The sequence below is a fragment of the Anolis carolinensis genome, chromosome 4 (assembly GCF_035594765.1).
Source record: "Anolis carolinensis isolate JA03-04 chromosome 4, rAnoCar3.1.pri, whole genome shotgun sequence".
Taxonomy (NCBI): domain Eukaryota; kingdom Metazoa; phylum Chordata; class Lepidosauria; order Squamata; family Dactyloidae; genus Anolis; species Anolis carolinensis.
Genome location: NC_085844.1, coordinates 218,083,473 through 218,096,713, shown reverse-complemented (window position 1 = coordinate 218,096,713; position 13,241 = coordinate 218,083,473). Strand labels below are relative to the sequence as shown.

General features: G+C 37.3%; 2 protein-coding genes across 6 annotated transcripts in view; one reads left to right on the top strand and one right to left on the bottom strand.

Moving 5' to 3' along the window:
* ncoa6 (nuclear receptor coactivator 6) overlaps nucleotides 1–968 on the top strand; it is a 67,199-nt gene extending 66,231 nt beyond the window's left edge. For both annotated transcript variants that reach the window (XM_062978814.1, XM_062978813.1), the window contains exon 16: nucleotides 360–968. In XM_062978814.1, the coding sequence (XP_062834884.1) occupies nucleotides 360–406 (47 nt within the window). In that variant the 3' untranslated portion in view covers nucleotides 407–968. The remainder of the gene's footprint in view (nucleotides 1–359) is intronic.
* Nucleotides 969–11,067: 10,099 nt separating this feature from the next.
* The window catches only part of tp53inp2 (tumor protein p53 inducible nuclear protein 2), a 46,124-nt gene continuing 43,950 nt past the window's right edge, over nucleotides 11,068–13,241 (bottom strand). For all 4 annotated transcript variants that reach the window (XM_062978815.1, XM_003220494.4, XM_062978816.1 and 1 more), the window contains one exon: nucleotides 11,068–12,876. In XM_062978815.1, coding sequence (XP_062834885.1) covers nucleotides 12,627–12,876 — 250 coding nt within the window. In that variant the 3' untranslated portion in view covers nucleotides 11,068–12,626. The remainder of the gene's footprint in view (nucleotides 12,877–13,241) is intronic.

The window sequence follows — 13,241 nt, the reverse complement described above, 5'->3', positions numbered from 1 at the left end:
GGAATTACAGTGTTACTAATTTATTATTTATTTATGGTACTTTTACCCCGCCTTTCTCAACTCCGGAGGGGACTCAAGGTGGCTAAGATGTAATGCATTGTAGAAAATGTTGCTGATTTCAGTTTTTGCATAGGACAAATCAAGTTCATGATATGTGTGAGATTCCCAATTCCTAGTGTAAACGTATATCAATGAACTAAACATATTAAAGAATTTATGGAGAAAGTCATGTACTATTTTGACAAAATGTAGGAAAGAAAATGCAACGATGATGTTTATTTTTATTTTCATTGCAATTTTATTTATTTATTACTTGAATGGCTCACAAGTACTTTTTCTGAACTGTTTTCCCCCTGCAGAAACGAATACTAGTGCTATTCAGTCAAAAAGAAGAAAATCAAAATGAATTACTGAGTGGATATGGAAGACTTGTAAATGTGTGAATTATACCCATAGCAATTCTGAGCTGTTGATTTTTTTTTGCTGTATATAAAACTATCCCCCAAATCCCTACAATTCTGTATAGTAATTAATTTTCTTATTTTGTTGCTCCCAATAAATACAAATGTGTTTTTTAAAAAAAATAATGATGAGGGGAAATTACATTGTTCAATTTTCTGATTTTGTAAAGACAACACTTAGCACACTAGATTTAGCATGTTGTAAAAAATCAGATCAGATAATTGTAAATTTATTTCTACGTTTTCACTTTTCATAGGACAAACTAGAGTACAGGGTTGTCTTTTTTAGATACTAAAATAATGTATTGTGCTATTGGTCAAGTACTGTATGTGAATAGCAGTTAAATGGGTTATAAATGGCCCATTCTTGGAAGTGTAAATAGTTTTATTATATAGTAGCCTTGATGTATTTGTTTGTAGAAAAGGACCAGTGAAATAAAATGAAGTGGGGAGGGTTTGTGAAATGTGGATTACCTAGTGCTCTAAATAAATGTCATTGACCTATAATTTCTACTGTATCGCATTTGGTGTCACCATTTTTTTCATTGGGAGCACAGTTCCTAGTTCCAACCATTCCAGTTTTCAACACAGTTGTGAGCTCTAAGGTACAGATTTAAACTTTAATTTAGTTAAGAGTATCACAGTGTAGCTGACCACTTACTCTTAGTTGTGGGATGTTAAAGACCAGTTGGGGATAGCCTTCATTTTTCCCAGGGAAAGGACTAGATGTTGCTTACTACGTGCCTGTCTACATGGGCCACATATGGCTGAGCTGATCCCCAGGAGAGTCCTCACAGTCAGCCACTGAGCCGGCTCAGCAGTGGGTGGATGTCCTCAGTGCACAGCACTGAGCTGGCCTGGTGACAGGAAGGCATCTGCATGACCGAATGGTGCAAAACACAATTTGGCACCATTGGATAGCCACCTTACCATCCCTGTCATGTCCTTAGCTGGTGGTTGTTGCTCACTGCACATATTGACACTGTCCAAAGGGAAACGTCAGAGAGGGGGAAAGGAGGATGTTAAATGGGCTTTCACACTCTGAGTTGGACTTACATCCTTATTTAAGTAAACTTAGGGTATGCTATTTAAGATATTGTGCTCCCTTAGCTGAGACAGAGCCTAAATAAATTCAGTGCAAAGCTCTAGGTCACAATATCCAGGGACCCAAATTAGGTCAAAACTAAAAATCACTGACCATGTATTAAAATACATTATTGTTGGCCCTCTGTATCCATGGGTTCTTCATCCATGGATTCAATGGCCTTTTGAAGACAACCATAAGGCTGATGTTGTCCTCAATGAAAACAAGCTTTACACCCCTACTCTGGGTAGATGCTAACAGGATAATCCTTTATATGGCCTATAGCATTGTAAAATGTCATGCCTAGATCTTATAAGAATTCAGTGTAACTCCAAATTTGTTAGGGTTTAAATATATATTTTATTCCCCTCACATTATATTAGATTTTCCTCTCAAAGGACATCATTACAATCTAACAATCAAGACCATGTTACACACACACAGGCACCCCACAGAAAACTTTCCAGGCAGTTGTGTCCTTTGATCTGTTAACACAAGGTAGTTGCCTAAATGTTTGCCTTACTTCTTCCATTACTCCTCTCCCCACTGCTTTAGTGGATTGTACTCAAGAGCACATTTACAATATATGTTTTTAAAAATCCAAAAGGGTGATAAGTGGCAAGAAGTTTTTTTTCTTCTAGCCAGTGTCCAATTATAGTAGCTGCCCTGTAATGTCCTGTATTGTATTGCACACTGTCGAGAGTATCCATGCTTTAAAACCATGTGTCCACTTTTTGCAGAACAGACTAGAGTGAGAAAGGCTGGGAAGTTATTCAATATCTATAAGTTCAAGGTCCTCTCAACCGTACACGTTCTTAATGAAAAATCTTATCTTTGAAGAAGATAATTATTATTATTTCAACCAGGAACAAAAAGCAGAACATATATTGCTAATACAGAAGATATATAATATGTTAATACATGTCTTTAAAAATAGGTTTTAAGGCAACCCTTCAAAAACAAGAGAGCACTATTGGTTGATCAGAGCTTTCAGAAGAAAATTAGGGATTGCTGTCCTTACACAATTTTGGCAAAATGCTGGTGACATTTTTTCATACTGAATTTGGAGTTGTAGCCAAGAGCTTTCTACATATATGAGGAAAAGAGGTGACCAAATCCATATTCCTTATGGTTCCATCCTGCAATTATGCCCATTAGCATAATATCTTTTTGTTGTGCAAAGATGGCCCAGGATATTCATTGATGTAATCCTGAATCCATATTGGGACAAAGTGAGAACAACCAGCCTTTATGCACGGAGGTGTATGTATTTGTACAGAAGTAGAAATCCCAATTAATCTTGTCATTTCACAGTGCTGAAAGAGTTTGAAAATCTGTAGTTGAAATCCTCACCCTTGAATGCTTACTAGAGGTACAGGAAATATGTAACTTGGAAATGTTTAGCATTGTATAAATCTTTGTATATTGAGTCTTCATGAGAAAATAAATAACATGAAGAACAATCGTACAAAACCACAGTTTGCAAAGTGGCCCTTGATAGCGTGCATATAATATGACAAGTCTATGTTCACTACAGGCTAGGCCTGATGCTGCAAAATTAGTGTATCCTAAGTGTTAAAAGACAAAATTAATAGCAAGTACCTTGAAGGGATTTCTCTATACCATCAAAATTTCAGAAAATATTCCCTCATCTTCCAATCATCTGTTTTTCTTTCCTCATGTCCTTGTGTCTCCTTGTGGCATTAGTTGCCTCACCTCTAACAACAAGTAGAATTTCACCAGCTACATGAGTTAGTGGCAGAAGATGCTTAGTTTGGAGATGATACTTGAAAGTATAGGAAAATAAATTAATTTTAGTTCGGCATTGAAACATCTGGATTTACCAATTGTACTTCAAAATATGCCTAAAGAGGCATCTTTTCTTGTAATGCGGTTCTTGCCACTTTCAGTTACATGAACTTCTCCATACCGTTAACCTAGGATATAAAGCTAGTTTTGCTTGACTGTGGCACTAGAAAAGAGCTATACTTTTTAATGGTCTTGCTGGTTCTAAAGTTTTGGAGGTTTGCTCCTAAGACACGCAGTGTGCAGCTGTATGCTTACTCTGATTTTAGCAATCTGGTATGTTGGCAAAATAGATGAGGCATTCCACCTGAAATCAACCTTTGATTTGTTTTTTTCTTCTTAATTTAATTTGCAGGAGAAAATTAATACAGAGGGCAGAAAGGTCTAAGAATTATGAACATGATTAATTTTGAAGAATTATCCATTCAAAATGCAGACATAGATAACATAGTGTAAAGATTAGGTTTTTCTCTCTCAAATGCATTATTTCAAAAACTGTAGGATAATATATAATATCTATTATTTAGAAAGATGGACGGCTGACAAAATAAAGCATGTGTTACCAATCACCTTGTTGGCAGTATTACAGCAAACTCTTTTTGACATAAGTATTTTATTGCTTGACTTTGCTGCAATGTGGAAAAGCTTATTTGAGGTAGGGAGTATGATGCTCTATCATATAATGGAAGTCACAAATCATGTGTTTGAAGTTGACATCGTGGTACCTGTACTATAATTACTGGTACAGTAGAGTCTCACTAATCCAAGCTTTACTTATCCAAGGTTCTGTATTATCCAAGGCAGTCTGCCTTTTAGTAGTCATTGTTTTTGTAGTAAATGTTGCAATGTTTTGGTGCTAAATTCGTAAGTACAGTAATTACTACATAACATTACTGTATATTGAACTGCTTTTTCTGTCAATATCTTGTAAAACATGATGTTTTGGTGCTTAATTTGTAAAATCGTAATGTAATTTTATGTTTAATAAGCTTTTTTCTTAATCCCTCCTTATTATCCAAGATTTTCGCTTATCCAATGTTCTGCCGGCCCGTTTATCTTGGATAAGTGAGATTCTACTGTACGTTACTGAGATTGAAACCCATCATTGTGTGAATGGGCTTTTGCTCTTTCAGTGGACCTTTCCCTTCTTTTCTTCCCCTTGCAACTCCTCATTTCAAGGTGAACTAGTTTGTACTAATAGCAAGAGGGATTAATGGTATTCTACCCTGAGCTAAAGTTGATTACAATGCTGCTATTATGTGAAGGGTTGGCTTACTGAACTAACATTCCTAATGGCATTTAAAGCCTCACCAACAAACGTTTTCTTGCATGTACACAATATAAGTGATTGAGATGCTTTGGAGACTCATTTTCCTACAGTGACCCTGACGGTCCAATCCTATGTGCTCTTGAAACCAAATCTTGGTTTGATAAGCTTTGCTACTTATGTGCATAGACTTGTGACTTCCATTTCTCCCATATTGCCAACACAAAATGGGGTAGAAACTGATGAGACACAAAAACAAGCAAATGAGGACATACATTTTTCATTATCCCTTTCAGTGATTTCTCGTGTCCCTGCTTTTCTTTATTTTTAAACACAAATGAGTGATTAATTTATTATTACTACACAAATCAGATGAGCATCTCAATATCATTTCCTCTTATGGGCTATTGCAAATAGGCTTGGCTACATTTTACCTATAATGCAGGGTTTTGACCATTTGCTTCTACAGCACCCTTGAAAACATTTGTGGCCCTTGACAAAATATTGCTTAAATATAGTTATATTTTAATATACATATATGTATACAGTATATTTATAATGGTATTTTAAGGATAGCATGTCTAAAGATTGAAATGAGTTACAAATGACTACTCTCGTTTTTCCAATTCGTTTCTGTACATTTGGAATGGGCATACCACAATGTGGCTATGCCAGTTTAGAGAGTGGTCACATCTGAAGGACTGGCTTTAGTGTTGTTATACAGCCAAACTAGTGGCAACTAAGTCCATTGTTTCAACAAGGCAACAGCTAGGTGCAAAGCATGTCACTCAAATTATCCTAACATTGACAAGAAATCAAATCATGCCATCAAATTCATAAAACATGCAGATTAACATCAGACTCACAAAAAAACACAACACAACCCAAGCCCACATTCTGTCTCCATCTAAATCAAACAGTTCTGAAACAGGCATCTTTAAGTTAACAACACACTTTGTTTTGTCCCTGAGTCTATGCTATAAATTTTCCCATTATAAATAAAACCAAAATAACTCATCCTATCCCATTAAGAATGCTGTTACATCACCATCCTAGGCAGTCACTGCACAGCACACCACAACATTAAACAGTTGATTTGAAAAATGCTTACATCCTCTCTCTTGTAACATATTTACACATGTGCATACACACATACACAAATGCACACACAGAAGTTAATAGTTTTAAATACCCTTTCTTTAACTTAACATTGGAGACTCTTGTAGAGTTGATGTTTTGGAACACTATACTAGGAATCGATCATTGAATTATGAGGATGGGGACATTAGATGGCTCTCCTGCACTAGTAATCACAATGAAAGGATGCTGACATTTTACAGCTGTGCCTGTTGACAATGTTCGTGAGATGCATACTTTAACCAGTAGACATTTGGACCTTGCTTCTGCAATAATATGCAGAGGGTTGTGTTTGCATTCATAATAACAGTTATAAATCTCATTCTCAGAATGTGACTATAAGGTACAAACAAGCCAATTATCCCAATTTTACATAAGGGGCATAGATGACTGGGAGTTCACTCCAGGCCATTTGGAAAACATTAGCTTAGATTGCTGTTTCCGAATTCAGCTGTTACCATTCATGCTGATTCTTTTTTCTCATGACTTGTGCACACTGTTCCAAGAAATTAAGAATTTGGGGATTATTTGTACTCGGAAAACTTTGTCCCTTAACATTAAAACATTTGTGAAAGGTCTAAATCACCAGTATGAATGGTGTGGCTCCCCAGATGAGGAAGGCTGAGAGTTGCAGTTCAACACCTGGAGGGCTACACAATTCCCACCTCTGGTCCATATGATGGAGAAGGAGAAGAACATGGATCCATCATTTATTGACACATATACGTAGGTTTTTGTTATTAATGCAGCAGAGTCTGAAAGATTGAGACAAGAAGAGCTATTTTGCTCTTCCTGGAAGCTTTCTGCCTCACAATGCCTTTTTAAAACCTAGATCTAAAAGCCTTTGAACTGTCTTGCAGAAACAAATCAGTGATTCCTGTGGTACCGCTCTCCTCAACTTGGTCATTTTAAGGTATGTTGGACTAAATCTCCCATCCATTTTCCTATTCCCAATCATGGGAATTGTAGTCCAACTCCTCTGGTGGGCACCAGGTTGGCCAAAGTTGCTCTAATACAGTAATCTCTCTCCCAATAGTAGGCAAATCAGATCCCTTGGAAACTAATTGACAGGATGTGATGCCCAGTTGCTTTCCCTGAACACTAGAGGCACATGATGAAGATCTAATGCTGTTCTGTTATACAAATTAAAAGCATATCCATGCATTTTTTAAAAAAATCACTCTGGAGTATGACGATGATGTGAGTCTTGTTGTTAGATGATAAATATATATCAGTAAATTAGCACATCAGACAAAGAGATAAATGACAGAATTTGTTTCCGGGAAGTACAGATCTATTTCTTTTTTTAAAGGATCAATGCTGAGGTTTAAAAGAATAATAATCATTTAGTGTTAAGGTGCCAAATCAAAAGAACCAGTTCAAATGTGTAGGCACTCATGTGATACAGTAACCCTATAGGCCACTCCGTCAAAATTTCTCCTATGTGTTCAGATAGGGTTCATGAGAGAATTGTACTATGTCTCCAGGACCCCAACATTTGAATTGGCTCTTAGTTCCAGTGGTTTCAGTATATATATTAAGTATTGCAGTCAAAGACCTAATGCTCATTTCTGTGGCACTTGAAGGTTAAGAGTGAAGCTACATCATAATTTTCTCATTTTTCATAGGAGGGCTACCCAACTAAAAAGTGCCAAATGTTATGATTTTTCTCAGCACACATATACATCACAATTTTCTTCTCACTGTTGTGTAAATTTAAACTTGTTAAATTTGTTTAAGGGTTAGTGCATTCAAATGCTTTTGGGACAGGGATTCAACTGGCTATAACTTCAGAGACAAGTAATAATCTAGTTAATATTTAGAAATGGGTCTTTTGGGATTTTTACTGGTTATCCTTTCATTCGTATTGAATGTGGAAGAAGCAAAGTTAGAATGTTATACATTCAAATATCATATTCAAATTCAGTTTCCAGTTTCATAAAACGGTAGGATTCCTTCAGGAAAAAAATTGTGTGATCCATAGGAAAATGTTCAAAATTCTGTCTAGGAGACCTTTCTCCAGATTGTATTGCAACTCATTGATATCTCTCCCCTCCTCATCCCCAGGGCTGCTGCAGAAGGAGGCATTTAATGAGAAAGCAAAGGCAAAAGGATGCAAACACTTCACAGAACACTTCACAGAATTAGAGAAAGTGTTCGTTTCCTCTTTTAATCAGAGGCAAGTGAAACTAACACATTATGTGACTATCTCCAAGCCGGTACAATTGACTACTGCCAACTCAAACAAAAATGAAAGAAAATTGATTGCCTGACTACATGAATTTTGCCTGGAACCATGACCATTTTTGCCAATCACACTTTCCTGCCCCCCTACCTCCACCACCCTCCATATTTTAGGTCAGCCATATGGCTTTAGGGAAAAATGGAGAAGCCTTTTAATTAAAAACATAACTGCCGTGAATTTTTCTAATATTGTTTGTGGGAACAATGCCGAATTCTAGCATGCCATTCTTTGCTGCAATTAATGAAGATGGCTTAGAGCTGGTAGAAAGCAGATGCCAGCAAACAAATTTTAAGGTTGCTGTTAAGATGTCTTGTCAAGTGCTCTCCACACCATTAGCTGGTGACTTTTTAGCATCCTTTTAAGACACAATAGCTGGCCCCATATGCAGATTTTGTTTGCTTTTGTTTGTTTGTGATGCCAGAGTAAGAATCAGGCAATAGCATTACATATCTCTTCAATAAACAAAATCATTAACTTGGAAACAGGTTTCCAAAGATATATGGAAAGAGAGTGCAACCGTGTGGGAATGGCAGAAGATGAGGGAAAGATATCAAGAAAGTCATTTAATGAAGGGAAAGTGGTTCTCTATTTACCCGGGTTTCCAACTGTTAGATTTAAACACACAACTTACACTATCCAAACATGGAGATGTATGTATTTTGAAGAGGTGTGTTTTAAGAAATATTGTCTCTTTTCATAGCAGTATCTGAGCACTCAAGAGTCACAACTGTCCTACATCTCCATTGCTGGCAAAGCTGAACCTTTTGGGATTTCTGTTGATTATACGGTTATGCCTTGTAAATAAGTAACTGGACAGTGGAGGTCCATTTCTAGTTCAGATGGAAAAATTCTGTTCAGTTGTGCCATAAAAACTGAAAGTTATTATGCTTAGAAGTGGAAACTTAAGTCCCCTAAATTATACAGGTACAGTAGAGTCTCACTTATCCAAGCCTCGCTTATCCAAGCCTCTGGATAATCCAAGCCATTTTTGTAGTCAATGTTTTCAATATATCATGATATTTTGATGCTAAATTCGTAAATACAGTAATTACAACATAACATTTGTAAAATCATAACCTAATTTGATGTTTAATAAGCTTTTCCTTAATCCCTCCTTATTATCCAAGTTATTCATTTATCCAAGCTTCTGCCGGCCTGTTTAGCTTGGATAAGTGAGACTCTACTGTAGTTCCTATACACAAAGGTTTGAATTTAGTAACATTAGCCTTTCACTTCTTGAATAGCAATTCTGCTCCTCAAAAAGATATTTGGTAAACCATTTCTGAAAATGAGCCAGATTTTCAAAAACCGTTTGCGATATAACTTAAAGTCTTGTCATTCAAAATCCTGGCACTGATGTATTTTTATTAATGCTTCAGAACTAGCAATGTCAGGGAAAGTATGACTTCTAGGTGAGCAGTTAGTTTCATTTCATCATGAACTCTACTCTCCTGCACCTATCCACAGCCATTTTGTAACTGGTGGAGAGTGATGGGTGTCAGAGTGTTGTCTATTTATCTATAAACAGGTACACAATAACATTATCACCCAAGATCTCTCGGAAGGTGAGTCCTGTGGGTATTTTGGTTGTTATTTTGGTTATTTTGGTTGTTATATGAGGGAAGTAGTTTTCCCCTTGGCAATAACCAAACAAGTTCAATATGCAAGTGTAACTGAGTATGCCATGAAAAAGATTCCAGCTGGATGATCTCTCATTCATATTGAGCAAATATTTAAGAAACAATGTCCTGGAAGGTTATGAATAGGATGAAATGAACTTGATGACCCTGACTGGAGAATGAATGCACAATTACCAATTAAAAAGTAGGAAAGGGATACAGTTACACTGTCCTTCAGTAGTCTTACTGGTATTGTGTATGTGCTTGTTTTCAATGACTAACCCTTGCCCAGCAAAATTGCAGAGAAATCACTTCAGTTGTTGCTTTAGATTATGCAATGTGTTCTCTGTCTTGTATTCTAGTCCAGAGGTTGACTGAGGCTGTGTATAAAACACATAACTACAATGTAGTAGCTGCACTTTAACTCCCCATTTGACCCCTGAAACCCATCGTAAATGCCAGACAGTCTTTTGGAGCAATGAGTCTTTGCTGCTGGAGAAAGGGGTGCGGCAAGGAGACATAACTAGCCCCCTTTCACTGCCAAGTAATGCTCGGATGAAGTATTGCAACATCATTAGCTGGTGGGAAGGGGCTGGTTACACGCTCCAGCAGTGAACCTCTCGACTGTAGGACAAACTTCCATCACTTCAGAGCTCTGGCTGGCTTTTAAGGTGGATTCCAGGGGTATTTGCAGCATTGGAAATAGTACTACAATCACAAATGAGAATATGAAGCAATTAAGATGTCAAGTCTGACATTGCAACTAACTTGGGTGCCTGCTTATGTGTATACCATGTAAAAAATTCTACAAAATTTTTTTCATGCGATCTTTTAGGAATGATTCCTTTTACACAATGAAGTCCAGATCTTCAAGTCTTTTGCTCACACTAGTTCAGCAACTTCAAATTCCTTCTCTGATATCCAAGACTTGTGCCTCAAATGGCTTCAATGGCATTTATTTTCTAGTATACTTTCTTCCATTCTATCCCAAATTCTTAATCATCCCTAATCATCATCAGCCAGGTTGGTCGGGGTGATGGAATGGGTAGCCCATCGTTGGCTGAAAGCAACTCCAATGCTTATAGATAGGACTGTAGTTTTACTTTGGCTGTCTTCTACCTTTTGCTTCATCAACCCAGCTTCTTTCATGTCAATTTAGCATCCTTCACTATGCTTTCCAACATTCTTTATCAAATATGTGTACACTTCTTTACTGAGGGTAAATGCTTGAGGACAAAGATTTTTTTAAAAACAACATAAATGAATATGAAGCATTCTGTTAATGCTACAGGATAGGAGAATTGGTAGATTATGTTTTATCACTAAACCTCATATTAGGGTTCAGTCCCTTTGGAATCAATAGGTGAAAACTTGCTTATTTCCCAGTGCAAGCATTGAAGTGTCCAGATCATGCCCTTAGCACCCATCTCCATGAAATTCCTCAGAACTAAGGGTAACCATTTTATTTCAAATCGGTAATAACTCTAAAACTCTGAAATTCAGCACTGACAGATCTGTCTACACAAAAACTTCATTTCAAGCTTGAGTTATGTTTTTCCACACAATTTTGTAGTCATTCATTTTTCATATGCTAGAGTAAAAAAGGCTCTTGGGCTGAAAAACAGTACCTTTTATTGTAGGACATTTCCATGTTTAGATTCAAGGCAGATAGGGGCTGGAGGATTTAAGTTAATGCATATAATTTAATTCTATTTGTGAATGTTCCTTTAAATATCTTTTGCCTTGTTTTATTCTTGCATATGTTCACGTCCTTCTAAAAAGTAGCAGAGCTTTCCATTTTATTTGATCATGACACTATCATAATACTATGAAGATGTGAATGATAAGAGGTGGAAATATGTGATAGCTCTAAATGCAACTTTTAAAATTGTTTCAAAAAGCAATGTGCATGGCTGATTTTCCATGAACTCCTGCAGCTTTCAAGTTAAAATCCTGCTGCTAATTGAAAATTGATTGGCCGCCTGCAATGGACTTTCAAAGATCCTGCATTGCATCTCATTGCTGAACAGAAACATCAGCGATAACCCATCCTACATTTGAAGTCACTGTCAAAACTTCCATGGAATTATACTGGAGCTTTTGTACAATTAAGAATGTGGCAGGATAACTCATGACTAGCCACCATTATCAACTTTGTATAATAGGAATAAATATACAATTCATTTTATTTTAAGGGAAAGAAGATACAAGATACAGGTTGTGTTAATCATTGTATTTTGGACCTATTTATTGTTTTGTGTTCCAGTTTGCACATGAACCTGGTATATCAATTTGTGACATCACAGTCCGTTTCCACTGTGAAGAGTGTGATGTCATAATGAAAGGCACTGATGTCACAGGCCCTCTAGTGCAACAGTGAAGGACAAAGGAAATGACAGGGCACTTCGTCCCTCCTATAACTCTTATTTAGAAAACAAAATGTGATATATTCACTGGAAGCACCAAATTACTCTTAACACTGGAAACTGCTACTATAGCCAGTGTATAAATACATGCTATCTAGGAACCAAGGAAAACACCACATAAAAAGAAATGGTCTTGCTTGGTACCCAAGATGCAAACATGTTTCTTCAAAAAGAACAGCAAAAACATATATTCGAGGTTCGAAGTAGACCTACAGCTTTGCTACTTAACGTTAGTGGGACGGGTTAGGTTTCTTTCACCTTCAGATTCAAATCAAGATCAACATTTGTAGAAGTAGAGACAGCAGAGGGGGAGATTAAACCCAAAGAGGAAAGAAAGTCATAGGTAAGAAAATAATTTGTGGCTGAAGATAGGGATGAAGCCCAAGAAAAGCCCACAAAAGAACTACCATTGAATATTGCCAGCTTAGTACAATGTAGAAGGTTCTCTCCTGGGAGAGGGGATGGATTTATTTCAAAAATGGACGAAGAGGACCATCTTGGCTGAAGAAAGCATTGTGAGGAACTGGTGAAGCTGAAAGTTAAACGGATAATGCCCCACAGTGTAGACTTCTTGAAGTAGCTTAGTAGTTGTATTGGCGCTGGCTTGGTTGGTAGACAAAGCTGCCTTGGTGTTTGGCCCGTCGTGGGCGGCACTCTCGGGTGCGGTTCTGCCTCTGCATGACTTTCTGACTGAAATTGTGCTTCTCTGCCAGCTGCTTTGCCCTTTGAATCCGATGCACTTGGCTGACCTTCTCCAAGATGGCAGCCTTGGTGGCAAGAGAGGTGGAGTGGTGCGGGGCATGGCGTTGCAAACGCCGTTCAGGTTCTTCCCTGCATAAAAGCAAAGCATAAAAATATACAGCGTCTTTAGGATGAGTGTATGTCTTTCAATATGACACTTCAGAGCTTGGGGGGAAATACTTTGGGAGACTTTGATTCTCAGAATTTCCTGGGGAAATCTGGGGCCCGTCTACATTAAATAAGGGGCCAGGCTGTAGCACAGTTGGTTAATCACCAGCAACAATAGATCACTGCCGACCAGAAGGTTAGCAATTCAAAGCCCAAGTCAGATTGAGCTCCCAACTGTTAGCTTAGCTTACTGTCCACCTAAGCAGTTCAAAAACAGATGAGCTGTGAATAGAGAAATTAGGCACTGGTTATAGCAGGGAGATATTTTGTGGCATCATAAAAATGCC